Here is a 26,646-nt window from a genome sequence, read left to right as displayed (position 1 = left end):
ACCCACATCCCATGAATGAATAAAAGAAAAGTATGGGTAAACGGTTCCCTCCCACACAATGAGGACAGGACTGACAACTCACAGCACTGAAATTTCTCAGTTCCGCGATGATGGGTTTCGCAGTGGGCCTGGGAGCAACAAGGTGCCCTCCCCCGCCGACACGATCTCACATCTGAACAACCTGCCCGATATGGGGTCTGCGCAGCATCAACGATCGGCCTAGCAGTAGTAAATAGCTAATTAGGTTCAAATTAAGTATTGTGGCACATTCGAATGCAGACAAGAGGGTAAAGCCCGAAAAAGTGGCGATGTATTAGAAAGCTGAGATGACTCTATCCACTTCTGGATTTAACAGGTGGGTTTGCAGACAAGCTGGTAAAAGCTGTCGAGTATGTGACTACCATCCCCAATTAACTAGTGACCAACCAGAGTAGGTGGGCCTAGTCAGAATCTACACCTAACTATTGAAGCCTTGATACCTAAAGGGGACATAGCAGTGATCAGAATGGATCTATTCTGTACCTGTCAAGCCAGAGGCTGTAACTGCATTGCTGGAGGCTGCACATGGGAAGGTTGCCCTCACCCCCTCCCATCGCGATTGCTGTTCTTGGAGGCATCCCTGGAGACCATGTTGCAGGTTGTGAGACCCTGCAGAGAAACGTTCTTTTTCCTGGCGGTGTGGCTGAAAGCCCCGAAGGAGTTAAGCAGCAGGAGTGAGGCCCTGTGCTCACGGATGCGGTGCCAAAAGAAGTTCACTGACCCCGTCGGGACAGGAAAGGTGAGTGACCCGACGAGCGCCAACTCTTCTTTCGCCATCTCCTGCAACACTCTTCAGACCACACGTGCCTGAATAGACACCCATGTCTCTCTCTTGAGGCTTCTCCACACGTCCCCATTTTACACTCATCGCTGACACTCAACTCATCCTAATAACACATCATGCCCATGCTTTGCACTCACCCTTGACAACTGTTGTCCTTCCCTTCCTCGCAAAATGTTCCATTTTTCACGCTCGTAACTCTCTCCATCTCTCTTTGCAGGAGATTTGAATGCAGAATATCAGGGAAAGACAGAGAATCAGGGGTGAACCTCTCGTCATCTGATGACTGTGGGTTCCTGACACATTGGCATTTTTTGATGTGTTAACTGCTGCTTGAAATGATGCACTTACGCCAAAATGGTGACCAACTCCATAACGTTACAATCCCAGTTGAAGTGCTGAATAGGATCACACTTAAATCTCACATTCAGTGATTGGGACATAAGATCATAAGAAAAAAGAGGAGTAGGCCATTTGGCCCCTTTAGCCTCCTCCGCCATTGAATAAGATCATGGCTGATCTGATTGTGGACGTGACTCCAAGCCAAAGGCTGCTCACAGTCAAAGGGAGTGGAATTGACTTTCAGGAGAGAAGCAGCAGCAGGGCCTTGTCCTGGGAGAGTTTGGTGGGCAGACAGGCTACACCTGTGGTTGCCCCTGTTGTGAATCTCCATCATATTTAAAGATGGTGTGAGGGCCTCACAGATGCCAAGTCCCTCATCCCCTGGCCCAAGGGTGACCCCCCCAGCAACCTCAACCCCCCTGAAGGGCCTGCCGTAACCCCCCCCCCCCCCCCCCCGAGCACTGGGGCAGAAGCTCTGATTGAGCTGCATGTCGGAAAATGGAAAGGACTATTCACCTCCTGACGTCCTCCCAGTTGCCATTGCACCACATTCATGTTTTGGAAAAGGAGTACGGAACAATGCCCCCGTGACTTCAATTAATTTTTATTATTCATTCAAGTGAAGTGGGCTTCACTGTCTGGGCCAGCATTCACTGACAATCCCTAATTGCCCTGGAGAATGAAAATTAAACGGTTTCTCTGCCAGGCCATAACACGACCTGGATGCCAAGTTCAAAATCGAACCTGGAGAGATAGTCGCTTGAGTAGCAAGATGAGTTATCAATGCGTGGCACCCCACAGAGTCTGATTACCAGGAACATAAAACATAATTTACAATAAGTACAAGATTTGATGTTGCACTGCCGCATAAACTGAACATTGTCTAAAATAAGAGAGAGAGAGAGAGAGAGTCTGTGAGGAAGGGGAAAGCAAGACTGGATATGGGTGAAAGAGGCTGATGGGAGAAGAGGCCTGAGGTTTAAGGGGGTGGCCGAGGTTGGAGACCTGAGGTGGAGGGGAAGGGTCTGAGCCAGTCCAAGAGCTGGGTACTGGATGTTACCAACTTAAAGTGTGAGAAGTGGCATCATGGATTATTTGGGGTGTACAAGTATGTGGTATTTAACCACGCATTGGTAGGTATATTTTTTTCTTTCATGTCTGTTAAATTCAAATATGTTTTTACATTTATTTGATTTTCCCCTTCAGACATAAACCTTTCTTGGATGTCCAGTTTACTTGGGCAGTAGCACGGCCTAGATGCTGGGAGGGACCCCACCTGCACGGCCGTGACTCCTCCCAGTAGCTTGCTAATGACAAGCTGCAGGGGATGGAAGCTGCTGTGGTCTTCTTCTTGTCTCGGGCCACACTGCCTACCAGCTCCTGGATTGCAACATGCTCAGGTACTCACGAACAGCACGAGGTGGACAGCGGATGTTAGGGAGGGAGTTTCAGGATTTTGCCCCAACGACAGTGAAGGAATGGCGATAGAGTTGTAAGTCAGGATGGTGTGAGGTGTATACAGCCATTTACAGCCTGATACAAAATGGTCAAGCAAAGAAAGGACACTACTGTGGCCTGATGGGAAATGTGACCAACTAACTTCCAGAATATGGTCAGCAGAACTAATGGCTTTAGATTGTGAGTGTCTGATTTACTCAACCTGCAACTGACCTATGTGATTTACCACAAATGTCTTTGATTTTATGAAAAGCCATAAAGAGTCAGCAGGATAATGGACAATAAATGTCTTTCAAGTGAATGGCTGACCATGATGAATTAGCAGGATGAAAAGCAACATATGTCCCTGATGATCAACGTATCCTAATCGATGATCAAATGGACAGGAAGAGGGAAGGAAATATTAAAGTCATCAAGCACAACTGGCTCTATGGTCAGGCATCGTGCAAAAAAGTAATTTGGACACAGAGCCCTGTGTGTTGCGATCCTGAGAAGAGACACGACTCGTGAGTGAGTCACAAGGGTGGATGTGACACCCCCCCCCCCTCACCCTCCCTCTCCTCGCATATATAATGATATACTCCCTCTGGAAATAGTGATACAGTCCTGGGGTGGGGTTGTAGTTATATTATTACCATACTATTTTTATATATTCCTGAAAATACTATCACACACCAGGGTGCGAACTGATTCAATCATCACATGTAGTCTTTTTCACCATGTTGCCATCTGGTCAAGACAGTGAGTAGCTGAGATGGATAAGAGAAGAGAATCCCAGAAAGTCCTCTTATTCCTCATCACTATCCTGATGGAATACGCACAGTTGTGGACGGGTAAAGATTCGGTCTGCCTGTGACGCCCCCTCCTCTTGTGACGGAATAACACGCTCGCAGTCACCATCCAGTCTCACAGGCGGTTACTTGGGTTGAGGTACCAGACTGGCTCTCAGGGGACAAATCCAAATCTAGGTGTTAACTTGCTCAGTGGAATGAAAGCGGAGGCAACAAGACTGGTAAAATATTTTAAATAGAAGCATTCGGAAGCTGCCTTACAGATTAAGACCCTCCATCCACATCACAGACCACCAGGAAATAGACACTAATATAGAATGAAATGGCTGAGGATCAGCATTCTTGCAGGAAGGCCCCTTCACCAGAATTAGAGTGAAGGGTTGAGATGGAGGGTATCTCACTTAAAATGAAAACTCCTCTTGTCTCTTCGGGTGCTGCTGACACCTTCGTTGTATATTTCAAGCATTTGATTTCATTTCAGATTTCAACCATTGCTCTTTATTTTTCCGATTTTAATCTCGGCTAACTTTGCAGACAGACTGCCAGCTGCCCTATCAGATAGAAATGTCAGAACCATCCAGCTTTTCTTCACAGTTCTCGAACTAAAAGTAGCCGAGCTAGGAGCAAAGTTAGAAGTGTCATGATATTCAAACATACATCATAACACATACATAATGATAGACAGACCAACAGACCAATTAGCACACATAACATGACAGCCAATCACAGACAAGAGCAGACACAGTATAAGACAAGAAACACAACACCTCCTGGCCAGTCCATCTGGAGACAGCACAGGGCCAGGACCTCATTAGCAAGACACTCACACAGTCACAACGTGCTGAGTACCAAGTCAGATGTGTAAATAGTTAGTTGAAATAAAACTGCGTTGTACCAATCGCAACCATGTTGGTTCGTCTGTACCTCAGAGCACCCAACACCTCAAGAAGGATCAGCAGCAAATATCCAGGGAATGGGGAAGGTGCAATGATCCTATTTGACACGGCATCAAAGCATTTTCCTGGTCTTGCAAGTCTTGTGCTCCTTTGCGGAAGGAGGCTAAAGTATAGAAAGCAGGGGTGGGGTTGGGGGGAAATTTCTTCTGTAATCATGTCAGCATCATAATACTCTCACGCTTCTGTTAACTGTACAGCCAGTGTTGTTATGTTGCCACTTTGCAGCCAAAGCCATTCAGGAGTTTCATTTGTATTCAGCAGTATTTCAGTTCCTATAACACTTAACACCTGCAGCTTGTAATGACAGACCTTCTGCAGCTGAACCAATACATTCATTTTGCCTTATCGCTTCTGAAAGATGCCCAGTCTAATCCGATAAAGACAAAAACTTCCATGTGTAACTGTGTTGTCCTCCACTACTATTATTTTCCTTTTACAAACCTATAAAACCAGTCTCTTTTAACATCATCAGAAGTTAAATTTATTTATTTATTTTCAGATGTATAGAGTCTGAATGTTATTACTGACAAAAGTGAGAATTATCCTGGTTGCTTCTGCGCTCAATCTTATGGAGCTTTCATCCCGCAATTTAGAGATTTGGGGGAGGAGTTCTCCCACCTGAGATGAAGGGTGTGATCATCCCAAAAGGGAACAACATTTCCTAGCGAGCGCGTTTAGCCGCGTGTTTCCTGGCGCTCACAGTGCCACAAAACACATGGCTATTCAACGCTACTCGTGTTGAATAAAGGGCCTAAACGGAAATGTGCGGGCAAGGCCGCACGTAGCCCCGTTATTTGCTACGGGCAGCTCTGCTCGCCAGAACTGCCCGTTGCAGCGAGAAGTCGGGACACCATTTGTAAATGACGTCCCGATCTACGAGATCCACAAAACAAATACGACCTACTCCCAGCCCAAAAGCAACATGGGAGGGACCCCCGCCTCCCCCTCCCCGCATAACCTCAACACCCACGGTGGGCAGCACCTGCCCAATCGCACCTGACACCCTGGCAATGCCCCACCAGCTGGCAGTGACAGGATGGCACCCAGGTGCCACTGCGAGATGCGTTTCTGGCGTAGCATGGGTGGAAGATCGCACCAACACAGCGGCTTCATCACACTTGACTTGGCGTCGGCATGGGGCCTCTCGTGAGATTCGCAAAGCTCAAAATGTCTCGCGAGATTTAACAGAGTCTTGAGAGACATCACGATCAGACCTCACCCTCACTGGGCATGATCCAGATCAGCATATTTAAATGGCACATTTAAATATGATTTCGCCAGATTCTCCCGGTGCCTGGGATATACGGCCACGCCTGGGAGACCTCATTGGGGCGCTGTTTAGTACTGGTCCACACAAACCTGGACCAGTTGTAATGGTACTTGGGGTCTCCCAGGCCATTAGAGACTCCTGGGTGGTTGGGAACTGGGCAGTGTGGCACCCTTGCACTCCCTTAGGTGCCTGGGCACCTTGGCACTGTCAGCCTGGCACCCCGCTAAACCCAGCCAAAACCAGACATAACATGTTTTTGGTTGAATCATGCCCTAAATCTGGAATTATCCTGCTGTTGGGATGCTCTATTCTGGCTGGCAGCGTACCCCCACCCACAGGTTTCCCAGCAGTGTGGCATGGCACCAATGGGAGGTCCCATTGACAAGTGGCGGGAGGAGAGAATTCCACCGCCAGTGAATGGCGCGCCGCCAAGAAACCCGTAGCTGGGGCCCGGAGAATCCCACCCAAGTCCCGAGTGGGAGGGGGGAGTGTTTTCTGCTGAGGAGGGCACGGAAAACCACACCATATCTTCCAACCCCGACTTCATTGATTATACACCTGCGGGGTTTACGCCATCTCCTGGGGCGGAGTTCGCTACATGGCACGCATCCCACCATCATATCCGGACTGCATATTTAAAAGGTGTCCGGATATCCTTGATGTCAACAATTAACGTTTGAAATGTCAGGAAGGGGAGGTGAAGGTCCAGTGCCCACGTTCAGTGACACCTTCCTGGACGTCCTCATCCTGGCTGATGGAAGAAGGCTGCCAAGCAGGGAAGCCAACGCTGCATGGACACAGGTGGCCGATGCCACAAGTGCCCAGGGGGTGCACAGGACATTAGTGCCCCAAGAGTACGAATGGCTTTATTTACCCCGCCCGGGTAAGTCTCAGCCATGGTCGCAGAATCCACAAAGGATCCAAAAGGTATGGGTCCAAGGACTAGTGGAAATGGTATGTCCTGCCTCACAGCTGCACTTCAGAGCATCCACTCTGATGTGGAGTGACCGCTTTGCTTCTCCTCACCCTTCAACAGACATGGGACACTGGAGTTAGTTAGAGTTAGGGAGAGAAGTTGGGGGACAAATCCAGCATAGGCACAGAGGGAGCGAGCAACCTCCACTAATCTTGTGCATGAATGAGCTTTCCCCTTCCATGTGGATGTGCTCAGTGCTTTGGAGGGAGCTGGTCCACCACCCTCCTGCCCAGTTCATGCCAGTGATGACTTGCCACAGAGAATTGGGCTACCTTACAAAGGGAGGAATGATCACACCGTGCCGAACAGGAGAAGATTGGAACCAGGCGATCGTTCCTGAGGGCTCGTACTGAATTTGATGAGAGGGCAACTGAACATATGGGAGTGGAGGATGAACGAGCCATTCACGATGAGGATCTTGACCTTGGCCATCCACCTAACAAGGGTTCATCCATTGAATGAAAAGTTGAGTGTCTAATGTATCTCCATGTTGCAAGTAGCTGATGCTGTCACTTGCACTCTCCTTTCTCACTTCCAGGTGACTTCAGAAAGAGACCAAAGTCCAAGTCCAAGGAGGAGAATTCCCTATCTAACCCCAACCATAGACCAGAAATGAGCCCAAAGGGAGCAGTCGAGGACAGCGCCACACCTTTAGAGGCATCACAGCAAGCACTTGCACCCTCCACCAACTCGGATGCACACACCTCAGTGGGCATTAGTGCCAGTTCAATCTGGTGGTTAACGCTTGGACATGTGCCTGCAGCAGGATGAGGCAAGTTCAGCCGAGCTCCCTGACTCTCGGAGGATTCCTGGGGAAGAGGCATCTGAGAGGTCCAGGTTTGTTGATGAGTCTTTGGAATCGGCCTTCGAACTCCTGGTGGAGAGTCAGCAAGAGATGGGGGAACATCAGGCAGAGCTGTTGGAAGCCCTCAGCAGAATGACCCACGAGTCACAGGAGTCAATCTGCCTGCTCTCTCATGTAGTGGTGCTGACTTGTGTGTGCCTCAATGTCTCCATGGGGAAGATGGCCGACACATGAAGACCCTGGCTCAGTGAATGCCTCAGCAGATGCTTGCAGACCTGCACTCCATCGCTGTTGCCATGGGTGAGTTCATGCAGTGGCGATGCAAGGGCATTGAAGCACCTTCCTTCAAGGAGTCAGGCTGGGGCCTTTGGGCACCAAAAGGGAGGAGGAACAGCAGCTGAACACCCATGGGCCATCCACTTGGGACTCTCAGAACTTGTTTGCTCCCTCTGAACCCCTTTAGCTTGTGATCCCTTCAGCCTCGTCTTCTGTCACTGCAGAGGAGGCAGCTGGTCTACTGGTGGAAAGCCAAAGTCAGCCAGGGTCGTCCAGGCCTCCGTGCTTCAGAGGACAGCTGCCAAACTCATCAAAGCAACAGGCAGACAACTCCACAGGCTGCCTCCACCCCTGCTGTGGATGTCACGGCAGCGCCTGGAAGAAGTGGTAGACCATGAAAAATAAGAAATTTTGATCACAAGCGGTTGCACAGGTGAACACTTTCACTGTATTATCTGGAAATATGTTCACACTGTCCCCAAATAATGTCTAGTATGGTCTATCAGCGTCATTATATGGGGTTTGTGAGGCCTTCCAATTTTTACCCCCCTCAACACTCGCAGTTCAGCCTTGTGCAAGAACTCCTCCACTCACGTGACTGCTCCATCCATCACACTCATCTGACTGTCCTGAGCTTTTCCAATGTTGCCTGCTAGGGTGCTCTTTCAGTTGTCTATCTGAGCTAACCAGCATCTCTGTCCACACATTTCCGTCTACTCTATCAACAGCGCCTGCGCCCATCCATTGGTTCTGATTACCTTAATTCTCCTTCTCCTCCCTCGGTCACCCATGTCCTTCCCCCCATCACAATGATTCCTTCCTTCCCTCTCATTCCTTCCCCTCTCCGAACATCCTCCCTGACGTCTTCTTCCCCATTTCACCTACCTCCCAATTTGCATCCTTTTCCCCCTTATTCCTTCTCCCCTCTGCCACCTTCCCCCATGAGCTCCTTTTCCCTTCCCAATTTCACCTACCGGAACACTTTCATTACCCAGCCTCCCAGCTTCACTCCAGCCCCAAGGCCTTCCTCTCACCCCCCCCCCCCCCTCCCATCTTTTGCTGCATACTTACCAGCTCATGGCAAAGACCTTTAAATTCAAGAGTAGGTCTGACATCAGCGAAGCCGAAACTGCTGCGTGGAAACCTCCCACCTTCTGCGAGATGCTTTGTGGTCGTGTCATATGCATGATGATTCACCCACCATGAGACGGCCAAGTTCCTCCAGGGTCCAGCAGCTCCAGCATCACCTTCTCCTCAGATGTCCGTGATCTGAGCAAGCCCCTAAAAGTAAGTCTTGACTTCTGCACACCATGTTGGTCCAGACGTGTTCTGGACCGGCGAGTTTTCCGCTGGCGCCGTGGAGAATCGGGAGGGCGGCACAGTGGCGCAGTCGTCAGCACTACTGAATCACGGTGCCGAGGACCCAGGTTCGATCCCGGCTCTGGGTCACTCTCCGTGAGGGTGTTTGCACTTTCTCCCCGTGTCTGCGTGGATCTCACCCCACAACCCTAAGGTGTGCAGGGTAGGTGGATTGGCTACGCGAAATTGCCCCTTAATTGGAAAAAAAAATGAATTGGGTACTATAAATTTATTTTTAAAAGAATAATAATGGGAAATCGGGCATGGGAGGAAGATTCCGAGTGGGCTTCATTTGCATCCCATTAGCAGGACGCCAATCTCTTTCACGCCAGCCTCCAGCGAGAATCCCAATCCGCCATGTTGGGCATCAGCGGAAGATCCCACTGTAAATTTGCACCGGTGTGAATCCGATTTTTAAACCTCCCGCCGAATTCTCCATATCCCTCCCGCCATCGATCCCACAAGTGGGGCCATGCGAGAATTCCACCCTGGGTATTCGATGAACATCCGATTTGTGGCGGATTGACATCTCAGTCCCATCCTTCTGCCTTTACTCTGTATCACTTGGTAGCCTAACCAACCAAAAATCAACTCATCTCACTCTTTACAGTTCGAATGATGCCCCAAAATCCACAACCTTCCTGGGGCGGAGGCAGGGGGAAGAGTTCAGGATTTCCCATGAAAGAAATGCACCTGAATGGAAAGATATAAACCAGGTTGACAGAAGAAGCCAAAAAGAGAACACCTGACATGAGAGAGTTAGGTCTCCAATCCCTGTGTAAACCTGTAGAGCAAAGGTTCACTAATTATTCTACTTTGGTCGAATTCACAACTTTCAAACACCCACACATGCACAAATATTTGTCTGTTGTTACTTGTACTGTGAAATATGACCAGCAAGTTTAAAGAATTTATAAAATAGAAGGCTCGACGTATTGCAAACCATGTTTACTTGTGGCAGTTTCGTTCACTGTGAAGGAAATAGTGATTTTGATTTGAATAAATTACATTCTAGACCAGATTAGCTTGGATCCCAGTTCGAATAACAAGTTAGCCATCTGGGAATATGCTTGACTTCAGCCTGGCGGTTCAATTTATTTTATTCAGGTTCAACCAAACGTGGTACATGCATGACAGCCTGTGAATAAAAATGAACGCAATTCCAAATGGAACGTGAGCAATTGTCATCAGTACTTAGTAGCAGAGGCAGTATTCATAAAGGGAACATCAGGGTAAGTTATAGTGAGAACTTTAGTGCCAACATAACTATGAATATTAATGACAGCCCAGCTCCCCGAGAATGTAACCAACCGACTATAGTTTCTTACCCTTTGCAGATCGAAAAGTTAGAGTCAGGAACAGTGCGATATGGTTTTTCAGCGCCAACTGCGATCACCACTGGCACTGACTTAATTCAACAACAACAACTTGTATTTACATGGCACCTTTAACATAGTAAATCATCTCTAGGCGTTTTACAGCTGTATTATCAAACAAAATCTGGCACTGATCCACGAGATTTTAGCACAGGTAACCAACGGCTTGGTCAAAGAAGTGGATTTTAAGGAATGTTTAAAAGTCAGAAAGGGAAAGGGGCAGAGAGCTACAGACCTTCCATGCCTCGTACCACAATCAGGAGTTTGGGGATTGAGAAGCCACAGGCAGAGCACTCCAAGGCAACTGCAGAATTTATCCTTTGTTTATTTAGTGATTTCTTAGGTTTCAATTAAAGTGAAATTTACCCCCCCTTTAGTTATTTTGTGTTCCTTTATTCCCTAACTTCATAATCAAAGGATTTTGGGCATTTTGAAAAATTGTGAGGTGACATGGACGTGCAGGCATGCTAAGTTCAACACACGTCCCAACTTTAATCCAGTATGGAGCACTGACTGTTTCTCAGAGATAGCAGCTACCTCTCAGTGACCTGTGCATTTTAAAAATTGTTCCATCCCATCCAGCCTAGTTCAGAAATGAGTTGATTTGCTCAAGGTGCACACCCAGATGTCACCTAACAGACCACTGGAGAGAAAACTGTTTAAATATAACGAGGGGTAGCAATGAAACAAAAAACAAACCTGAAGTTCCAACAGATCTGAGATTATGTCATGCTTACAAGGTTAAAAAAATCACCCTCTAGCTGGCCCGATTAAAAATTAAAATCTGTCATTTATAATTAGACGCAGCATGTTATAAAAGTTGTATTCGAATACACCGTGAGGTACTTACTTAGTAACCAGTGAAAAGGCCTCGGAGCAAATAGGAGGGCAGGGGACGAGCTTGATGAGAAAGTGGCTGAGAGCTGCTGGAAAGTGGGCCCTGGTAACCTTTTCAAGCACTGAACGAAAGGTATTAACATCAGCTGCCTTTGAGCTCTGATCTCCTCCTCCTGTGTCCAGAATATTCCCTCCGTGAAGTACCAGGATAAGTACACGAATCTTGCATTTTTTCATTTCCTGTTGAAACATACCATTCTGAAAAAAGGTACACCTGCAAGCCACGTAATTCCTTCCGACAATATTGGCATATGGTGCTCAATTTAATTCATTCTTTATTTGCACACAACAATGACCTTTTATGCCTGGCGAAAACATATTTTTGTATCAACTTCCTTCTAATTGTATGTATTGTAAAGGAGGTAAACATTAAACAATTTTTCAATAACATTCTCTGTCAATTATAACCTTGCCTTTCCTCAAGGCACTGGTTCTTACCCCAGTTTCCCTTCTTCATATATATATATGTAGACATTGTCCGTAGGTTATTCACGTTTGGAAGGAAAGGTTCTGGAACCAGTTCTCACTCAGTCCCCTTGAGAATATACCTTCCAGCAGGGGTTTACTAGACTTAGATTAAGGGCTGGATTTTACTGTCCTGACATCTGATGGCTGAAAATGGAGGCGGGGGATCGCAAATTTAAATTTCCAAGCCAATTCCCGCAAGACATCATTTTGACCTGGGTGGGAAATGTGGCAGATCATGGCCTGATGGACATGCAAAGTGACGCTGGGTTCAGCCCTTTGCGAGGTTACCGCAATTTTCAATTTCTCTGAGTTTGAGACTTCCGGTGAGGCAGATGGGTTCTTGAAGCCTAAGTGAAACATGTTGAGTCAGTCAGTTTGTGAACGTCAGGACAGCCTGTTGTGTAGTCAGGAACCATTTGACAGTTAAGTTTAAAATGTCTTGCGAAATTCAAATTCATAATTAGACTCTGAAAATTTAATTATGTATTTAATGTAATAATTGATAATAAGGTAATGTCCTCAAAAGGTAAGTGATCAATAAATTGACTAGCACACTTTAGGTGTTCAGATGCATTGGAGTACTTTCTACAGATGATAAAGAACACCGATGCATTCAGATGAAATAAGATATTAATGTGATATCTGGGCCTTGTGCTTTGATTTTTACACTGATTTAAAGTCAAGATATTGGTTAAACCTTTGAGATAGTTGAATAGATGTCTGACCTCTTTGACTGAAAGTCCACCCATTGAAAATAATTAACAGATGGCTAGCCACCTGTTCAGGCAACTTCAAAGTTTCCACGCTAATGACCTCTGGAGAATTTGTTTATATAATTGTGCAATAGAATTTTCTTATGAATGCTTGGCTGAGCTCCATTCTCTACGAATGAATTTAGTTCAGCCAAGTTGGTTTACACAGCTGTGAAGAGGACTGTGTGTTTTGTCTTGATTGATATTTTTATGAATAGTCACTAGCATTAAAATGTTTTGAAGAGGCTTTTGAATGGTTGTTTGTTTTGGCAGATTTATGAACATTTAAGAGGAGTGAGTTTTGTTTTCCAAGTCGCGCTTCAGTATATGATTATTTAGTTCATGAGCATTTCAAAGCCTTCCACCCATGGCCTCTGCCCATATTAGACACTGGGTGAGAGGGTCTGAATGATGCATCAAGGTCATGGAGGAGGCCTGGGTGATATGAGGGGTCATGGAGGGGTCATAGAATAATAGATGGGGTATGGGAGAATGAAGGGAGAATAATAATAATCGCTTTTTGTCACAAGTAGGCTTCAATTAAGTTACTGTGAAAAGCCACAGAATGGGATTATGTAGGGGTCTCTGAGGTGGGTGTGTGGGAGGGATGAGGGCTAGGGGGCCGAACAGTCACAAATAGAACTTTGCCAATATCTAAATAGCTGGCCTTGGCATTCACCCTCCTCCATTCCCACTTTGAGCCTGCCTCAGGAGGCCAGAGCCCTGACTCCTTGAATGGTGGATGGATGGCGGGGGGGGGGCACAGCTGTAATAAGTTGTGTGTGTGGCTTTATTCAGAATGCAGGACTATGATATCGGGAAATGTCCCAACTCGTGTTTCCCAAGTCGATCATGAAAATACAGCCCCAGCAGTGTTAATCCCACTGATCTTTGTTTTCCAAAAGCTAACGGTAAATAAAGTGTCCCAACTACAACCAATGCCTCAGCTTGTTGGCACAGCCTGTATATGCATTAGCCATCAAGGATATTTCATTCGGCAACTGTTGCTCTCGAGACTTCCACAATAACATTTTTGTGTGTTCATATTCTAATGGAACCTCTGTTATCTTGGCTCCAATTATCTGTCAACCTCATAAATCACCATCGCTGTTGTCATGCAGGGCTTTGAACGCCACGTCCTCTTGTTGCCTATTGATTCCAGTTTCTCTTGTCTGGGTAAAAAAGTAGCCGCACAGACCAAGAAAAATTTAATTCAAGATGATTTATTTTATTTGCAGTATACTTGTCTTTATTCCCCTGTCCAGGATTTTATTGCACCATACACATAAAACAAATGTATGCAGGTTTTCAATTATTTGCTAATTTCTGCTGGGGATTGGACCCAATCCATTATGACAGAAAATCAGTTTACTGTATCTTTGTGTGTCAATTTATTTGTTTGTATTCATGAAGGTGAAATTTTTAGTACTGGGGAATAGTATTCATTTCCATCTCAGTACCTAGCCATTCTGTGACTTTATCGCTAATTAGTGCCCTTGGTCCGACATCACGCCCACTCGTAAGAAATTGAACAATTCGATTTTATATGGGACACCCTAAAACCAGCAGGTAAGAGTGGTTTTGAGTTTTAACATTATGGGCCCCATTTAAACTCAATTTCCTCCAGGCTGTTCTCACTTTTCATTAACATTTTTCCCCCCCAAAAAACAGCTTTCCAATACCAGTGATACAAAATCATGATTGCTTCACCAATCATATGATAGTGCATATCACTGTTACTAACCTTGCTGGTTAACACATGATAAATGATGAGATCACAATGGTCCTTGAAGCAATTATGCTTCAGGAACATTGTCTGCTGCCTTTCCAAAGATCCACAGCAGTTTACAGAAAAGAAAGAGACCACCGGCATCATTTTGTCAGTACTGGCTCATTGATAGATCAATGTGAAATGCATTCCACAGCCTTGCACCCTGCTCCAAATCATAGATATCTTGTTCTTTCTTAAGAAAATGCATTGGCCTCCGTAACAATCATTTCCCTTGTGCAAAATAATCCCGGCTCCAACAACACCAAGTGTAAAGACCTTTTTCCAAGTCTCTCTCCTCACTGTCTTAGTGGCAATTTTAGACCGATGACCCCAGTCCATGTCTGAGGAAACAGTTTTTTTTTTACTCAAGTCACTCTTTCCAAAGCCTTCTGAAGGTACAATTTGGATAGATAACCTAAGAAACAAAAATTGTGACTTGATTTTACCAAGTAAAGCAGATGCAGCAGTTTTTAAACATTCTTACCTCTGGGTCCTCTTGTCCTTCCACACTGCCTTGTGTAGGACATCCCTGTCTGTTGAGAGGGTCACTGTACATGTCACCTGCAAGAAAGAAATTGTGTTTTTAGTTTTCTGTTACCATACCGAGGCACAGAATCTAATGTGGGAATCGCCCACTGAGAAATATGGTGGTATCTCCACCGGTCCAGTCCTCATTGGCAGCAAGAAGCCTGCCTGTGGGGCTCCCAGCTCCCCCAGTTGCCCCCAGTTGCATTATTTCATCGATGCACTACTGTTTATGGAGAGATATCCTCCACCTCCCAGCCCCACCACTAGTCCGAGAGCTGCTGGTATTTCAGTGGGCCAACCAGAAAGTCAGCTTTTATCAGGGGAAGGAGACATAACAGTTCTGCCTCTTTGTTCTTATCAAAATAAAAGCTATGATGTAGCTCACTGCAACATCTTTCCATGCAAATGTGTTACAATCCCAGTTGATGTTATAACTGGACAGGGAGATTCGAGAAGAGAACCCTGACTCAAAAGACCAAAACTTTTACTTTTTTAATTAAACATAGAGGAACAGAGTCACAGGACCGGTAACTGGTTTTAACAACAAGAAAAAGACCTTTATTAAACATGAAAACATTGGATTATGTTACAATACCCCTCATAAAGTAAAATGTACTTATTTTAACAATTACACACAGATTTTAAGATTAACCCAGATTACAAAGTACATTTTAAACTACAATTGTTTCATTAACACAAAGTCCCTTTAAACATACAGATTGTCTGTGGTCAAATACACGCACTCTGCTCTGAACCCAAGTTAGTGTCTGTGGATTCCTCCTCAGAATCCCCCCGGATGATGTTCGCATGACAGTTTCCAAACACCACTCGCAAAACACGCTTCAAAATCTCCTCTGACAATTATACTTTCCCTTAGCAGTTGGCATTCTGAAATCAAGTCCAGGTATCCAAATCACTCTTTGAACAATGCTTCTGCTCCACGTTTAACAGCAACTCCAGTCCAGGTTTTACACTACCCCATTTAGGATTTCCTTGTATTGACTGCTGCACAAACTGTTCACAATTGCTTTAACGCTCGATTCCCAGACTCCATGAAAATAGCCGCAAACTTTCGATTTACCTCTGAAATCTTTAAATCTGGATACAGCAGCTGTCTCTTTCACTCAGAACACTGGGCAGGATTCACCGACCCCCTGCCGGGCTGGAGAATTGCCGGGGAGCGGCGTGAATCCCGCCCCGACACCAGCTGCCGAATTCTCCGGCACCGTCTTTTTGGCGGGGGTGGGAATCGTGTCGCGCCGGTCGGGGGCCATTGGCAGTGGCCCCCCGGTGATTCTCCGGGCTCCGATGGGCCGAACGGCCGCCCGTTTTTGGCCAGTCCCGCCGGTGTAAATTACACAACATTCTTACCGGCGGGACCTGGCTCTGCGGGCAGCCTGCGGAGTCCTCAGGGGGGTGCGGGGATCTTGCCCAGGGGGGGCCCCCACGGTGTCCTGGCCCGCGATCGGAGCCCACCGATCTGCGGGCAGGCCTGTGCCGTGGGGGCACTCTTTCCCTCCGCGCCGGCCGCTGCAAAGCTCCGCCATGGTCGGCGCGGAGAAGAAACCCACAGCGCAGGCGCAGGAATCACAGCAGCGGTTCTGGGAAGACGCTGGCGCTCCTGCGCATGCGCCAACTCGTGCCGGCTGGCGGAGGCCCTTCGGTGCCGGTTGGCGCGGTGCCAATCACTCCAACGCCGGTCTAGCGCCCGAAGGTGCGGAGGATTCCGCACCTTCCTGGCGGCCCGACGCCGGAGTGGTTCATGCCACTCTTTTGCGCCGGTTCGGCCCGCCCGCCGGATACCAGAGAACCCCGCCCACTTTGTTTACTCTTCCTTAAATTCATCTGAACAATACCTTGGTCTATGTTCTCTTCATTTCAGTCGCCTTTAGATGTTATTTCTGACCCAATTCCCTGGTTATCTAGACAGTACCTGGTTCCTTGGCAGCCTGCCTCTTTGCAGCTCCCTTATCCTGCCCAGCTTCCCCTGGGAGAATTCAGAGATGTTCGCTGTCTCCAACTGGTGTCCTGTCTCCAACTACCAACAAATTCAGCTAAAACTAAGAACAAAGGAAATCCCTCTAAAAAGTGGCTAAGCAACAGGAAGAGGAATTAATTGGGCACAGATTTATGAACATTGAACGAGACACTCGCTCGATAAGGCCGCAGGCAAACCCAACAGGGCAGCCTCCCTGGATGGCAAGACCCCACTAGCCGCTGGTTGAATACAAGCAGTGGCAGGGTGAGCCTCCAGGATGGAAGCCACCTGTAAGCCTTCCCATTCTGGACCACTGGAATTAATCAGAGGGAATTTGGAAGACGGTGTCTTCTCCACCCTCCACCTCCAAACGTACCTCAGGGAAGGGGCATTAAATTCCACCCAATTTGCCTATAGCCTCAACATCACGACTTAACAGACAATTGGCACAAATGATTTCACTGACTAACTCAAAACTTAATGTCTTAAGAGCTTATGTCAGAAAACAATAGGTCACAATACACTTAAAATATAGTTATAAAGTATAATATGTTATGTTTTTGATTGCCATGTTGGATATATTTGTCATTCAATATTTGTGATCCATTGGTGTCTGTTAGCACCTGACAGGTAGCATGCACTTCAGCAAAGTACTGAGGGAGTACTGCATTGGTGACAGGAGCACTTTTCGAGTCAGTCTTCAAAACGTGGTTCTTCTTACTGAGATAGATGCACAAGATGCCATGGCACTATTTGAAGAAGAGCATAATACCACAACTATAAGGTAAAACAATAAGCTGTTCCAACTTCTTTGGCCTAAACTAAGGATAGCAGCAGCTACAGATGTAGCAAATAATATAGCACCAGTCCAGTCAAATGTGTATTTGTTATGTCTCCTCCACTCATCCAAGTGCAGAAAACCTCTTCCTCTTTTAATCTGGACAAAATAACTGAGTGACCAAAGGTATAGAAAAAGCACAGCATGGAGGACATTCCTGTCAGGGAAAAGGGCACATCACAGTTCTGCTCCTGTGTCTATGTCAAAATAAAGACCATGATGGAACATAACATCAATTCATTTTGGCAGAAATGAGAAAAGTAAGACCAAATTAAGTTAACTTCAGTGTTGGCTAATTTTGATAAGATTAAAAAATGTATAAATATTGTAACTCAAAATAGTACTTATGAATCCATAAACACTTGCATAAGTTCCAAAAAGGGCATGAAATAGGAGTGCATTAGTCTTCATACATCCGCACATTTCAAGAAGTCAACATTCCTCAAGAGTGGCACGATCAATTTCTTCATTTGTCATTGAAACAGTGCTTGGCTGTTTCATTATCCAGTTGGTACTTTGAGCTTTTGAAAATTGTGGTAATTAAGGAATATGATAGTATTTATCAAACATTTGTGCATTGTTGACCAAGTCAATGAATATCACTAAGATTCTCTGCTGAAGGTCTGTTCATTTATTCAAGGGCATGTTGCCAATTTTCTTTAGCCTGCTCGTAGAGTTTGACTTGAGTAGGCTCTGCTTAAGGATAAGTGACAGAAATCTAGTGGCAATGCAAAGAAGAGATGAATGCATTAATCAGCTCAAAGTCCTTTATTCAAAACTGGAACCAATTGAACCACATCCAGCATATAACACATCAAGGTGACACTGCTTTATTCTTCAGTCAGCTGTCCTGTATCACCATAAAGAATGATGTGGAGATGCCGGCGTTGGACTGGGGTGAGCACAGTACGAAGTCTTACAACACCAGGTTAAAGTCCAACAGGTTTGTTTCGATGTCACTAGCTTTCGGAGCGCTGCTGTTTCTGGAACATACCTCTTCATTCACCTGAGGAAGGAGCAGCGCTCCGAAAGCTAGTGACATCGAAACAAACCTGTGGGACCATAAAGTATGACAATTGTACTTCAAATATATGCCATTTATTCATGGAATTGATGTTAATTTGCTCCTTTTTGAGATGCTAGATATATTAACACATGCTCCTCCAGCACTAACATAATTTGTCCTAATCTCACATAAGCTAACAGCTAGTTTATAGAGTAGGGCGGCATGATGGCGCAATGGTTAGTACCGCTGCCTCACGGCGCTGAGGATCCGGGTTCGATCCCGGCCCTGGGTCACTGTCCACGTGGAGTTTTCACATTCTCCCCATGTCTGCTTGGGTCTCACCCCCACAACCCAAAAGATGTGCAGGGTAGGTGAATTGGCCATGCTAAATTGCCCCTTAATTGGGAAAAAAAGAATTGAGTACTCAAAATTTTAAAAAGAACTAGTTTATAGAGTATTCATAGGATATATTTTCCGCCATGCACCAACTTAAAATGTCAGTGGGAGCATAAAATTGGATTCCCAGCTTTTTTTCTCAGACTGACCAACTTTCTTGCTCATCTGAGGCCATGCCCCATGAATAGCAACCTGCATAAGACATCTACACTCAACATGGCTGAATTAATGAGCTTTTCAATGGTGTGAATTGTAAATGTTTGTGCATGGTTCAGAACAAATAATTTCAATGGCTGAAAATACTTGTTGGGCTGAAATTGAGAATGGGTTTCCTGAATGAGGAATGGGAATAATATTTATGTCGGCTGCTTTGTTTCTGCATAAAGTTCCTAATCATTTGGATACCAATCATTACAATGTACAAAATGGTATTAAAGTGCATTGGAATAGTTTGACAGCGATGTGTAAAGCTTCCCTGCTGATAGAAACAGATGGAGCATTTTGCATTCAATTTAGAACATTAAAACGGGGCGGCAGCAGTTGACATTAACTCAGAGGCATGGTTATGTGTTAGCAATTCTTACACAATGTCATTTTAGAAATGAGCTTGCAGAGCACTAGGAGCAAGGTGAACATCTGTGATGTTGAATGCCATCGGCTCTAACAAAGATTAAAACGACGTCACCAAATCCAATGATCTTAGTGGTGTTTAATTGGTCGCTTAAGCTGACTGCTTATTGAAATTAAATGTGTGGTCATTGAAATGTTTTCAAAATTGGTTTTATACATACTTTGCTACCTGTTTGCTTCAGTATAGTGCAAATGGAATTACTTTAATAAGGCTTGGGGAGTCCAAAGTCAACAACATTTATTTTACAACAATTATATACATGAGTACCAGTACTTTTCAGTCGGTTCCAGACTGGCCGTTCTTTTATACAAGTATGGGCAAGCTACCCCGCCCCTCGTGAGGAGCTGGTACTCCTCAAGGGAAAAAAAATTATCCCTACACTGTACGTCCGTGCAGGTTATTACAATTACCAAGACTTGGAGATAGATGGTGTTAAAAGAAGAGACCTTGGTCAGGCATTGAAAGGCAAAATGAATCAAGTTTGCTTGACAGAGTTATTGATTTGATCTTTTTAACAGTAAAGATAATGTACTGTTTGTCAGCCTTATGTCCAGTGCTGTCTATCTCTATTTGTTCACTGCTGTAGGAGTACAGGTTCAAAATTTAGGTTTGCTTCTTTTATTTTAAAGTGTGCTGCCTCATTTGGTTCTAGTCTACCTAAATGACCCACCCTGTAACCACCACCAGGAGGTAGGTAACACTACACCAACAATTCTAATCCTGGAGGAAATTAGATCGGCAGCTAAAATCTCCCCAAAGCTTTCTGTCACCTACTCTTTGCAAGTGAGAAGGGCAGCAACTGAATAATGGCAGGAATCCTCTGTTAATATGCAGATCATGGGGTGGCACGGTGCAGCAACGGTTTGCACTGCTGCCTCATGGTGCTGAGGTCCTGAGTTCGATCGTGGCCTCGGGTCACTGTCTGTGTGGAGTTTGCACATTCTCCCCGTGTCTGCGTGGGCCTCACCCCCACAACCCAAAGATGTGCAAGGTAGGTGGATTGGCCATGCTAAATTGTCCCTTAATTGGAAAAAAAAAGAATTGGTTATTCTAAATTTATTTTTTTTAATTTGCAGATCATAGAATCATAGAATCCCTACAGTGTAAAAGGAGGTCATTCAACCCATCAAGTCTGCACCGACCTTGTTAAAAAGCACCCTATCTAGACCCAAGACCCCTCCCTCACCCAACCAGCCCTATCCCCTGTAATCCAGCCTGCACATCCCTGGACGCTATGGGGCAATATAACATGGCCAATCCACCTAACCTGCACATCGTTAGACTATGGACGAAACCATGGCATGCGGAAGAAACCCATGCAGACCCGGGGAGAACGGGCAAACTCTGCACAGTCACCCAAGGCTGGAATTGAACCTGGGTCCCTGGTGCTGTAGGCAGCAGTGCTAACATAAAATGAAAGGTGCAATTCTAAAGGGCATGAAGGAACAGTGCTCAGTGAAAGCAAAACTAAAGAACATGTGACAGGGGGCCCTGTGGAGGAGGGAGAGCAGTTTGTATTGGGACAAACAAAGAAAACAAAAAATAAAAGACGGGTCAAGATGGAGGCTAAGTTCACAGACTAAAGTTGTTGAACTCAATATTAAGTACAGAAGATTGTCACGTGCCTTATCGGAAGATGAGGTATTGTTCCTTCAGTTTGTGTTGGGTTTTACTGGAGCACTGCAGCAGGCCAAGGATGGGATGTGGGCATGAGAGCAAGATATTGAGTTGAAATGGCCAGCGGCATGAAAGTTGGGTCATGCCTGTGGACTGATCGAATGTGTTCTGCAAAGCAGTCGCCCAATCTGTATTTTGTCTTCTCGATGTAGAGGAGACCGCATTGGGAGCAGTGAATAAAGTGGAGCAATTGGAAGGAGGTGTAAGTGAAACACTGCTTCACCTGAAAGGAGCATTTGGGGTCTTGGACAGTGAGGAGGGAGGAGGTAAAGAGGTAGGTGTTCCACCTTCTGTGATTGCATGGGAAGGTGCCGTGGGAAGGGGATGAAGATTTGGGGGAAATGGAGGAATAGACCAGGGTGTCAAGGAAGGAGTGATCCCTGCGGAATGCTGACAGGGTGGGTGGCAGGAATGGTGGAGGATGATCCTTTGAATGCGGAGGCTGGTGGGGTGAAAAGTAAGGTCAAGAGAGGCCCTATCATGATTCTGGGAGGGAGGGGAAGAGGTGAGGATAGGGGTGGGGGAGATGGGTTGGGCAAGGCTGCCCCTGCTGATTTTCCTCCTCCCACCTCATTATCCAAGGCCCTACTTTTTGTTTTTATTTCTTACATTACTCTTGTTGAAATATATGAGCCCCAGAGAAAACAGTGCTTAATTCACAGTGCTGGCTCTCTGATCTCTGTAGTCAATTTCACAATATCTATCTACGCAAGGTGAAGTGCTTTCAAGGGATTGTGGTTTTTGTGATTGATACTTAAAAGGGTATGTATTATGATCCCAGACCCGACCCCAACAATGACTAGGATACTGAACTAAAACCCCAATATCTTAGTTTATTTTATAAGTCTGTGCAGAAAGAATGATTCGCTCCAGGAACGATTGCATACAAAATAGGGATCTGGGGCGTCATTCTCCGACCCCCCGCCGGGTCGGAGAATGGCCGTTGGCCGCCGTGAATCCCGCCCCCGCCCCCGCCCCCGCCGAAGTCTCCGGTGTCGGAGATTGGGCGGGGGCAGGAATCGGGCCGTGCCGGTTGGCGGGACCCCCCGCTCAATTCTCCGGCCCGGATATGCCGAAGTCCCGCCCAGAAATTGCCTGTCCCGCTGGCGTAAATTAAACCTGGTATTTACCGGCGGGACCAGGCGGCGTGGGCGGGCTCCAGGGTCCTGGGGGGGGCGCGGGGCGATCTGACACCCGGGGGGTGCCCCCACGGTGGCCTGGCCCGCGATCGGGGCCCACTGATCCGCGGGCGGGCCTGTGCCGTGGGGGCACGCTTTCCCTTCCGCCTCCGCCACGGCCTCCACCATGGCGGAGGAGGAAGTGACTCTCCCCACTGCGCATGCGCGGGAAACTGTCGGCGCCCGCTGACGCTCCCGCGCATGCGCCGGGAAACTGTAAGCGGCCGCTGATGCTCCCGCGCATGCGCCGCATTTCCGCGCCAGCTGGCGGGGCAACAGACGCCATTTCCGCCAGCTGGCGGGGCGGAAATCCCTCTGGCGTCGGCCTAGCCCCTCAATATTGGGGCTCGGCCCCCAAAGATGCAGAGCATTCCGCACCTTTGGGCCAGCGCGATGCCCGTTTGATTGGCGCCGTTTTTGGCGCCAGTCGGCGGACATCGCGCTGTTGGGGGAGAATTTCGCCCGACGCCGGAGGAATTTCCGCCCCGCCAGCTGGCGGAAATGGCATTTGTTGCCCCGCCAGCTAGCGCGGAAATGCGGCGCATGCGCGGGAGCGTCAGCGGCCGCTGACAGTTTCCCGGCGCATGCGCGGGAGCGTCAGCGGCCGCTGAAAGTTTCCCGCGCATGCGCAGTGGGGAGAGTCACTTCCGCCTCCGCCATGTTGGAGGCCGTGGCGGAGGCGGAAGGGAAAGAGTGCCCCCACGGCACAGGCCCGCCCGCGGATCGGTGGGCCCCGATCGAGGGCCAGGCCACCGTGGGGGCACCCCCCGGGGTCAGATCGCCCCGCGACCCCCCCCAGGACCCCGGAGCCCGCCCACGCCGCCTGGTCCCGCCGGTAAATGCCAGGTTTAATTAACGCCGGCGGGACAGGCAATTTCTGGGCGGGACTTCGGCCCATCCGGGCCGGAGAATTGAGCGGGGGGTCCCGCCAACCGGTGCGGCGCGATTCCCGCCCCCGCCCAATCTCCGGTACCGGAGACTTCGGCGGGGGCGGGGGCGGGATTCACGGCGGCCAACGGCCATTCTCCGACCCGGCGGGGGGTCGGAGAATGACGCCCCTGATGTTTTTGTCCTGTTAGAAGACCTTCAGATTCTGGCTGAATATCTTCAAATAGCTGTTTCAACTGGGTTGATTCAGTCTGCACCTTCTCCCAGTGACTGTTTAGGTTTCCTCCGAGTGTTCCGGTTTCCTCCCACAAGTCCCAAAAGACTTGCCTGTTAGGTGAATTGAACACTCCCTCAGTGTACCCGAATGGGTGCCGGGGTGTGGCAACTAGGGGATTTTCACAGTAACTTCATTGCAGTGTTAATGTAAGCCTACTTGGACACTAATAAAGGTTATCATTATAGCCTGAACCTCAGACTGCAAGTTAGTGAAAGAGTGATTCATATTACTGGAATATCAGATGAAGTACATATTCAAATATTGAAACATTCCCTTCAAAAAGGTCAACTTCTAGATCTGTCTCACTAAACATTGGCAGCTCCTGCTTTTCCTTTACTAAGTGCGATTCATGGCCTTATATATCCATTTCTCATTGCTGAGGGAGGATCTATGAATGCAAATAATAATGCAAAAAAGAGCTCAGAGTTGGAACAATGATCATGAAAAAAAAATCAACATTCAGAGAATCTGTTCTACAAAGAGCTGGCATAGACTCAATGAGACAAATGGCCACCTCCTGTGCTGTGATGACTCAAAGAGACGGTTGAGGATCATTGATCACATCTGACACTTTGGGCGGAATTCTCCCCTACCCGGCGGGGCGGGCGGTCCCGGCGCCGAGGAGTGGCGTGAACCACTCTGGCGTCGGGCCGCCCCGAAGGTGCAGAATCGTCCCCACCTTCAGGGGCTAGGCCAGCGCGAGTGGTTTGCGCCCTGCCGGCCGGCGCGGAAGGGGCTTGGCACCACGACAACCGGCACCAAAGGGCCTCCGCCGGCCGGCATGAGTTGGCGCATGCGCGGGAACGCCAGCGTGTGCTGGCGTCATCCCAGCGCATGCACAGGGGGGGTTCATCTCCACATCGGCCATGGTGGAGGACCACAACAGCCGACGCGGAGGAATAGAATGCCCCCATGGCACAGGCCCGCCCGCGGATCGGTGGGCCCCGATCGCGGGCCAGGCCACCGTGGGGGCACCCACTGGGGCCAGATCCCCCTGCACCCCCCCCCCGAAGACCCCATAGGCCACCCGTGTAGCCAGGTCCTGCCGGTAAGTACCTACTCTAATTTACGCCGGTGGGGCCAGCCGAAAACGGGCAGCCATTTGTCCCATCGCGGGCCGGAGAATCGCTAGGGGGGCCGCTGCCAGCAGCAGCCGACTGGCGCGGCGCGATTCCCGTCCCCGCCAAATCCCCGGCCCCAGAGAATTCGGCAGCCGGCGGGGGCGGGATTCACGCCGCCCCCCCCTCCAATTCGCCGACCCGGCGGGGGTCGGAGAATCCCGCCCTTTATATTTTATTTCATCAAAGTTAGCCAGGAAGAGAAACGTTTCTTATAGCGTGACTTTTTGAACTCAAACCAAATCCTGGCACTAATTATATATTTCATTTGTTTTTGTGATTTTTTAACAGAAGTACATTCAAGCTCTATGTAGGTCTGTTCCAAAATTGGATTGTTCAAACCACTGACCTGTGCATTGATTAAAGGATAAAGGAGCCAGTTATAATTCAATGCATCTTGAGAACAACAGGCAGACATGCCTACAAACCACTGACCTGTTATTTACAGCTCCAGCATTTACTTTGCATGAATACACCAGGAAATTAATTAATAAACACTAGTTTTGAAATACTTTATTGAAGCAGTAATAAATGGTACTGATGTGTTGGGTGTTCTGGATCACATGCAGGTCACCAACACTTGAAGTAGTGCAACACTATTTTATTAAAAGGTTAACTATTTAAACAGACTTGAACTATGGGTAAATACGATACCAGCTTTAACTAAAGACCTTTGCCTTGTCCTAACCAGTTGATGCACTCGGCACATGGTGAATGTCTGTGTTGCAGGCTGTGAGCTCTGTGCTTCCAGCTAGCTGCTACTCGAATGAGTGGGAACTCTGATGTCCCCTGTCTTTATAGTGCGTGTGCTCTCACTGGTGATTGGCTGCGGTGTTGTGTATGTTGATTGGTCCCACTGTGTGTCCATCAGTGTGTGTCTGCACCATGATATACTGGTGTATATTATGACATCCCCCCTTTTATATCAGAAAATGTGCCTGCGTGAAAATAAATAGTGTGTGGTGAATGTTCCTGACTACGTGTGTGCAAAATATTTACAGGACTATGTACATAAAACTAAGCTATTTACATGGGAAGGTGCCTGGTGCAGAAAAAAACAGTGTATCACGCATATAACAAAATTAACACTATATACAAACCACTTGAACGATTAAACGGAAGAACAGAACAGACCAGAGAGTCCATTAGTGCAAAGTTCACAAATTAAGTCTCTGAGGTGGGCGACAAATTCTGGTTGACCGCCTCAAGGGTGGGTCAGGAGCCACCAGCTGAGGAATGGGCTGGACTGCGTCAGAGTGAGGAGGATGCAGAGTAACCGTAATCTCTGCATAGTCCAGGTCAGGGACAACAGGAGGGTGTGGCACTGGCGGAGGATCACGTAGCGAGCGCGGAACGAGACGAAGGGCATGCCGATTACGGCGCAGAATGGAAGCATCCGTTAGACGAACCAGGAATGAGCGGGGAGCCACCTGCTGAAGAACCACAGCAGTTGCAGACCAGCCACCATCCGGAAGATGGATGCGGACCCTTGTGCTGTGCACGAGACAGTTGCACTCATTGAAGGACGGTCGAGGTCAGGGACGTGAATGGACGGCACCGTCGTCCTCAGGGTGCGACCCATGAGCAGCTGGGCTGTCGACAGGCCAGTGGACAGTGGGGCCGAGCGATAGGCCAGCAGGGCAAGGTAGAAGTCGGATTACGCATTGGCAGCCTTGCAGAGGAGCCGTTTGACTATGTGGACGCCCTTCTCCGCTTTGCCATTGGATTGGGGGTACAGGGGACTGGATGTCACATGCACAAAGTTGTACCTCCTGGCAACGTTGGACCATTCCTGGCTTGCGAAGGAGGGGCCA

At 47.7% G+C, this 26,646-nt stretch overlaps 1 protein-coding gene across 1 annotated transcript in view; it reads right to left on the bottom strand.

Annotated features, from left to right (window-relative positions):
* Positions 1–26,646, bottom strand: part of pitpnm3 (PITPNM family member 3) — a 665,462-nt gene that overhangs the window by 372,531 nt on the left and 266,285 nt on the right. Inside the window, exons 4-5 of the mRNA XM_072469536.1 lie at positions 14,802–14,878; positions 11,280–11,506 (exon numbers count right to left, since the gene is read on the bottom strand). Coding sequence (XP_072325637.1) covers positions 11,280–11,506; positions 14,802–14,878 — 304 coding nt within the window. The remainder of the gene's footprint in view (positions 1–11,279; positions 11,507–14,801; positions 14,879–26,646) is intronic.

This window comes from Scyliorhinus torazame, chromosome 12, assembly GCF_047496885.1.
Source record: "Scyliorhinus torazame isolate Kashiwa2021f chromosome 12, sScyTor2.1, whole genome shotgun sequence".
Classification (NCBI taxonomy): Eukaryota; Metazoa; Chordata; class Chondrichthyes; order Carcharhiniformes; family Scyliorhinidae; genus Scyliorhinus; species Scyliorhinus torazame.
This window is presented reverse-complemented; position numbering and strand designations above follow the sequence as displayed.